At 45.2% G+C, this 7,017-nt stretch overlaps 2 protein-coding genes across 6 annotated transcripts; both read left to right on the top strand.

The window, feature by feature from the left end:
* Positions 1 to 388: 388 nt before the first annotated feature.
* LOC102312930 (transmembrane protein 177) lies at positions 389 to 3,375 on the top strand. 3 transcript variants are annotated; one of them, XM_005925941.3, is made up of 3 exons: positions 389 to 518; positions 1,925 to 2,192; positions 2,455 to 3,375. In XM_005925941.3, the coding sequence occupies exons 2-3, from the start codon at positions 1,992 to 1,994 to the stop codon at positions 3,184 to 3,186; spliced, it is 933 nt and encodes a 310-aa protein (XP_005926003.1). In that variant the 5' UTR covers positions 389 to 518; positions 1,925 to 1,991; the 3' UTR covers positions 3,187 to 3,375. The 3 variants fall into 3 exon arrangements, with proteins under 3 accessions (XP_005926003.1, XP_005926004.1, XP_042077706.1); XM_005925942.3 differs by lacking the exon at positions 389 to 518 and adding an exon at positions 525 to 775; XM_042221772.1 differs by lacking the exon at positions 389 to 518 and adding an exon at positions 789 to 1,030.
* Positions 3,376 to 4,047: 672 nt separating this feature from the next.
* tmem177 (transmembrane protein 177) lies at positions 4,048 to 7,017 on the top strand. 3 transcript variants are annotated; one of them, XM_042221773.1, is made up of 3 exons: positions 4,048 to 4,163; positions 5,567 to 5,834; positions 6,097 to 7,017. In XM_042221773.1, the coding sequence occupies exons 2-3, from the start codon at positions 5,634 to 5,636 to the stop codon at positions 6,826 to 6,828; spliced, it is 933 nt and encodes a 310-aa protein (XP_042077707.1). In that variant the 5' UTR covers positions 4,048 to 4,163; positions 5,567 to 5,633; the 3' UTR covers positions 6,829 to 7,017. The 3 variants fall into 3 exon arrangements, with proteins under 3 accessions (XP_042077707.1, XP_042077709.1, XP_042077708.1); XM_042221775.1 differs by lacking the exon at positions 4,048 to 4,163 and adding an exon at positions 4,170 to 4,420; XM_042221774.1 differs by lacking the exon at positions 4,048 to 4,163 and adding an exon at positions 4,434 to 4,675.

Here is a 7,017-nt window from a genome sequence, read left to right on the forward strand (position 1 = left end):
CTGATATCTTTAGTTAGACTAAATGTATAATATATATGCAAACAGAGCTTTAGAAATGCATACTGATTAAATATGTTCTGCTCTTCTAATGCTTAAAAATCAATTTGAGCACAATGCATTAGATTTAATAATTAATGTTAAGGTTGAATAATAAATAGGAAATGATTTAAATTTAAGTTCATCCAGCTTATTTATTTATTTACTACCTTTGGTAAATGTATTCACAAAGGAACGTTTAGATGTTGTTAAATATATAATTTTTTAATTGTTTAACAAACGAAAATTAAAAAAATAATAATTAATTAGCAAGACCACTTCAGAAAAACAAGTAACTGAAGATAATAATAACAAAAATTCACGTCAAATCAATGAGCCTTCTAACTTTACCGTCGTGAAACTGTCGTGAAACGCCATGACGACAGCTAAATCGCTTTCCGGTCACTGTTATGTCTCCATGCCGTGCAGCTGTCCTTGGAAAGTGTCTCGTGTGCGGCTCGTGGTAAAGATGCGGAGAACAGGTGAGTGTCCACCGGAGCGGAAACTGAAGCAAGTGTTTCAGACGCGCTCGTGCTAAATGGAGAGAAGCGGACTCGTTTACGGCTCTGTGTGTAAGGGTTAAGGCTGCTGACGTCATGCGCAGTAAAAGCATCATTAACAGGCTCGTCGTTGTTGCCGTTTGCAGTGAAGTACTTCACGTTTCATCAGCCTGCCTGTGTGTGCTTCAGAAGCTGTTGGTGTGTCTCCGACGACACGACCGCGGGCAGGTGTGAGGCAGGTTAGCTCGGTTTAATTCATCTGTTTGTTCACAGCGAGTCCTGAGTGAAGACAAGACTGACTATGATTAAGTTTGACCCCAAACTACAAAACAAGTTAGTCTGACTCGTCAGCGAGTTAAAAAAAAAAGTGCAGAACTGCTTCTTTAAAGTCCATGAATGATGACGTCATTATCACGGTTGCGGATTTGACTCGATCCTGAACACTAAGGTTGTTATTTGGGACTGTCACCACATCAGGTTGTCTCTGTGTGACTGTAAGTATTCATTTTAATGAGGTACTACAATACTGCGTGTACTACTATACTACTACAGACCATAGAAGAAGAATTGTGCTGTCTCTCATCTTTCATTCAGGTAAACAACACTTATGATAGATACTTTATCGATCTCTCAAGGGAAACTACTGCATTACAGCAGCATCTTACTCAATAAACATACTTTTAAAATGTAGAGATTTAAAACAATAAACTTATAAATAAAAATGATATTCAGTTAAAGAAGTGTAAATAATAAGACTAATAATAAGAGAGCAGGTGTGATGGGTTGTCCATGATGGAGAGCAGTTTGTTCGATGACCTCCAACCCTCGCTGACTCAGACGCCTCCAGATTCTGGCCAATGATGTTCCAGCCTGTGGATCAGTTTGTTGATCCTGCTGGCATCTCTTGCTCTGATGCGGCCCCCTCCCAGCAGACAACAGCAAAGTAAATGTCCCGCGCCACCGCAGACTGGTAGATGGTCTCCAACATCCTGCTGCACACTTTAAAGGATCTGAGCTTCCTACAGTAACTCCACTAAGGTTTAAATGTTTCCATGTTACAAAATACAGAAGAGATGGAAGTGACCAGCCAATCACAGCCTTAGGCTTCAAGTTTAGTTGATTTTCAGCTTGTTGTGTGATTCTAAGGCAGCTCAAGTTCATTTAACTAACATGTTTTAGGTTGTAGTACACTGTGTTAACCACGTCGTGTGCACTGATGTTGCGTTAGCCCGCATGATGAGCCCTAACCTCGAATGAGATCGTGCTATGTGACATGTTAATGACATGTTAAGTTCCTGGGGGAGGATGAGTCAGCACAGTGTCACAGTTTTTATATATCTGTGACATGCAGCTTGTTTTCATGGATGTATCGTCTGTCCTCTTCACAGATGTCACCAACTGAAGCTTGCTGCTGAAAACAACACGGGAGCCAAAAAAAGGAAGAAAATAAAAGCCATGGCGTCTCGTTTCCTGAAGTACTCCGTGCTTCTCCAGAAGTACCGCACTCCGCTGCTCATTGCGAGCTGCGGTGGAGTCTTCGCCGCCAACATGTTCTACCACGTTTTCCCTGACGTCTCCTACCGTCAGCTCTATCAGGCCTGGCACCGGGGGGAGCCGGTCGTGCTGTCGGAAAAGCTGGAAAATCTTTTTCAGCAGGTTTTAATTTATCTTATTTTTTCAAGATCACACTTCAGATATGTTTAAAAGACTTCAGCTGTAATATGCATGTGATTGTCGCTGGAATGATGCATAAATATTTTTAGTTGTTGATGAGAGGAAAATAGCAGTAAAGATAGACGCAGGCGTCTTAGATTAATAACCATCATTATACACAAATCGAAACAAATTGTTCACAAAACATGAAATTTGTTCTTTCATGAATTTCATAAAATTCACATTTCTGCTTTGTCATTTGTAGGTGCTGAAGGACTATGGCATCAGCTCACCCAAGAATGTCTCGGCCTTTGCGTCCTTTGGCTTCCATCCGGTTGGCGCTGGCGTCCCGTGGCTTCCTGCGGGGGCCCAAATCGGCATCCCGGCTAACTTCAACAGCACCGCCGACGACCCGAGTGGAATTACCAATCGCAACATTTTCATCAACGGCAAAACGGTGGACTGGAGCAGTGAGTCCGGTTCGACTCTAAAGGAGGCGCTTGTGTTTTCCCTCGATGCGCAGAAGTTCGCCATAGCGCGCGAGGTGGCCCGCTTGCAGTCCGGGGGACCCGTCATGAGCGCTGCTGTCGCTCCGTTCTGCCTGGGAGGGGTTTGGGTGTACAGCGTGGTGCTGAAGCAGGTTTTCGGGCTGTACGGCGGGCCTGCGCTGCTACGCGGGGCTGTGAACATCGTTGCGCTTGGCATTGGTGCTGTTTCCTACTTCCTCACCTCGGACGCCGTCAGCCAGTGGCTTGACTATAGCTCGGACCGACGTGCGGCCGGAGTGTCCCGCGATTACGCCAAAGGAGGGGTGGAGTTTTACGATAAAATTCTGTCCAGAAACAAAACGCTGCGCTCACTGATGGGGCAGAAGGGAGAGGATATGTACGCTCCCAGTGGGAACTTGTTTCCTGCTCACGTCTTTCAGCTGAAACACACGCCGTACACCTCCAGGAGGGAGCAGATCCTCGCTCTGCTGAAAGAGGAGAAAGTATGAGAGGAGGGCTAGCGATGGGAACTAAACTAGCAAGACTTGGCATGTTTTTTCTTAAAATTATGTCATCACGGATGTGCTGAATGTAATTTGTAATCAGCAAAGTCCTGAGGGGTCGTGTATTTGCTGACTTTATGCAACAACGATAGCGTGTAGGGCACAGTGTACCAATAAACTGTTTCCCTGCCTGTGTTTGTGGTCATATGTGTGATCAGTCGTATTAGTCAGATGCCGATAAGTGCTATTGTACATGCATGCATTTGTATTTTTGTTTCTATAATATGCTCTGGATAGATTTAGACTGTGGGCTGCTGACAGGTTATGCCTCTCTCTGTAAAACAGAACATTTTAAGCACATAATCAGTGCATGTGCAGATTAGTTTCTCCCATGTGCAATAAATGCCTCGACATAGCAACAGGTATTACAGGAAAAGCCATAAAGCCTTTGAATGAAATCAAACGCTGTTGTAACAGTGATGTACAGTCTTGTTGGTATATGTATGATTTCTATACATTTTACATCAGATAAAAACTTTGGTTGTAAGATTCAGATAATTATTTTTTAAAAGCGAGACATTTTAAATGAGCATAAGAAAGAAAAGTGCTTCTTTGTGCCCCCCTCTCCCTGTTAATGCCCTACCTGCCCCCCTGGCAAAACTTTGCAAGACCCGCACAGTTTATAGCTGATGTTTGCTGGAGCTGTGGCTCCAGCAAACATCAGCTGATACTAGAAATTAATAGCAAATAAATTCTAACAACAGCTGATCAAGCTTATACGTGCTGCTGTTGTTTAGCAGCTGTAAAGCTGCTGGTCATGACACCGAGAATCAATGAGCCTTCTAACTTTACCGTCGTGAAACTGTCGTGAAACGCCATGACGACAGCTAAATCGCTTTCCGGTCACTGTTATGTCTCCATGCCGTGCAGCTGTCCTTGGAAAGTGTCTCGTGTGCGGCTCGTGGTAAAGATGCGGAGAACAGGTGAGTGTCCACCGGAGCGGAAACTGAAGCAAGTGTTTCAGACGCGCTCGTGCTAAATGGAGAGAAGCGGACTCGTTTACGGCTCTGTGTGTAAGGGTTAAGGCTGCTGACGTCATGCGCAGTAAAAGCATCATTAACAGGCTCGTCGTTGTTGCCGTTTGCAGTGAAGTACTTCACGTTTCATCAGCCTGCCTGTGTGTGCTTCAGAAGCTGTTGGTGTGTCTCCGACGACACGACCGCGGGCAGGTGTGAGGCAGGTTAGCTCGGTTTAATTCATCTGTTTGTTCACAGCGAGTCCTGAGTGAAGACAAGACTGACTATGATTAAGTTTGACCCCAAACTACAAAACAAGTTAGTCTGACTCGTCAGCGAGTTAAAAAAAAAAGTGCAGAACTGCTTCTTTAAAGTCCATGAATGATGACGTCATTATCACGGTTGCGGATTTGACTCGATCCTGAACACTAAGGTTGTTATTTGGGACTGTCACCACATCAGGTTGTCTCTGTGTGACTGTAAGTATTCATTTTAATGAGGTACTACAATACTGCATGTACTACTATACTACTACAGACCATAGAAGAAGAATTGTGCTGTCTCTCATCTTTCATTCAGGTAAACAACACTTATGATAGATACTTTATCGATCTCTCAAGGGAAACTACTGCATTACAGCAGCATGTTACTCAAACATACTTTTAAAATGTAGAGATTTAAAACAATAAACTTATAAATAAAAATGATATTCAGTTAAAGAAGTGTAAATAATAAGACTAATAATAAGAGAGCAGGTGTGATGGGTTGTCCATGATGGAGAGCAGTTTGTTCGATGACCTCCAACCCTCGCTGACTCAGACGCCTCCAGATTCTGGCCAATGATGTTCCAGCCTGTGGATCAGTTTGTTGATCCTGCTGGCATCTCTTGCTCTGATGCGGCCCCCTCCCAGCAGACAACAGCAAAGTAAATGTCCCGCGCCACCGCAGACTGGTAGATGGTCTCCAACATCCTGCTGCACACTTTAAAGGATCTGAGCTTCCTACAGTAACTCCACTAAGGTTTAAATGTTTCCATGTTACAAAATACAGAAGAGATGGAAGTGACCAGCCAATCACAGCCTGAGGCTTCAAGTTTAGTTGATTTTCAGCTTGTTGTGTGATTCTAAGGCAGCTCAAGTTCATTTAACTAACATGTTTTAGGTTGTAGTACACTGTGTTAACCACGTCGTGTGCACTGATGTTGCGTTAGCCCGCATGATGAGCCCTAACCTCGAATGAGATCGTGCTATGTGACATGTTAATGACATGTTAAGTTCCTGGGGGAGGATGAGTCAGCACAGTGTCACAGTTTTTATATATCTGTGACATGCAGCTTGTTTTCATGGATGTATCGTCTGTCCTCTTCACAGATGTCACCAACTGAAGCTTGCTGCTGAAAACAACACGGGAGCCAAAAAAAGGAAGAAAATAAAAGCCATGGCGTCTCGTTTCCTGAAGTACTCCGTGCTTCTCCAGAAGTACCGCACTCCGCTGCTCATTGCGAGCTGCGGTGGAGTCTTCGCCGCCAACATGTTCTACCACGTTTTCCCTGACGTCTCCTACCGTCAGCTCTATCAGGCCTGGCACCGGGGGGAGCCGGTCGTGCTGTCGGAAAAGCTGGAAAATCTTTTTCAGCAGGTTTTAATTTATCTTATTTTTTCAAGATCACACTTCAGATATGTTTAAAAGACTTCAGCTGTAATATGCATGTGATTGTCGCTGGAATGATGCATAAATATTTTTAGTTGTTGATGAGAGGAAAATAGCAGTAAAGATAGACGCAGGCGTCTTAGATTAATAACCATCATTATACACAAATCGAAACAAATTGTTCACAAAACATGAAATTTGTTCTTTCATGAATTTCATAAAATTCACATTTCTGCTTTGTCATTTGTAGGTGCTGAAGGACTATGGCATCAGCTCACCCAAGAATGTCTCGGCCTTTGCGTCCTTTGGCTTCCATCCGGTTGGCGCTGGCGTCCCGTGGCTTCCTGCGGGGGCCCAAATCGGCATCCCGGCTAACTTCAACAGCACCGCCGACGACCCGAGTGGAATTACCAATCGCAACATTTTCATCAACGGCAAAACGGTGGACTGGAGCAGTGAGTCCGGTTCGACTCTAAAGGAGGCGCTTGTGTTTTCCCTCGATGCGCAGAAGTTCGCCATAGCGCGCGAGGTGGCCCGCTTGCAGTCCGGGGGACCCGTCATGAGCGCTGCTGTCGCTCCGTTCTGCCTGGGAGGGGTTTGGGTGTACAGCGTGGTGCTGAAGCAGGTTTTCGGGCTGTACGGCGGGCCTGCGCTGCTACGCGGGGCTGTGAACATCGTTGCGCTTGGCATTGGTGCTGTTTCCTACTTCCTCACCTCGGACGCCGTCAGCCAGTGGCTTGACTATAGCTCGGACCGACGTGCGGCCGGAGTGTCCCGCGATTACGCCAAAGGAGGGGTGGAGTTTTACGATAAAATTCTGTCCAGAAACAAAACGCTGCGCTCACTGATGGGGCAGAAGGGAGAGGATATGTACGCTCCCAGTGGGAACTTGTTTCCTGCTCACGTCTTTCAGCTGAAACACACGCCGTACACCTCCAGGAGGGAGCAGATCCTCGCTCTGCTGAAAGAGGAGAAAGTATGAGAGGAGGGCTAGCGATGGGAACTAAACTAGCAAGACTTGGCATGTTTTTTCTTAAAATTATGTCATCACGGATGTGCTGAATGTAATTTGTAATCAGCAAAGTCCTGAGGGGTCGTGTATTTGCTGACTTTATGCAACAACGATAGCGTGTAGGGCACAGTGTACCAATAAACTGTTTCCCTGCCTGTG

The sequence above is a fragment of the Haplochromis burtoni genome, unplaced genomic scaffold (assembly GCF_018398535.1).
Source record: "Haplochromis burtoni strain Fernald_Lab_line unplaced genomic scaffold, NCSU_Asbu1 Contig_74, whole genome shotgun sequence".
NCBI lineage: Eukaryota > Metazoa > Chordata > Actinopteri > Cichliformes > Cichlidae > Haplochromis > Haplochromis burtoni.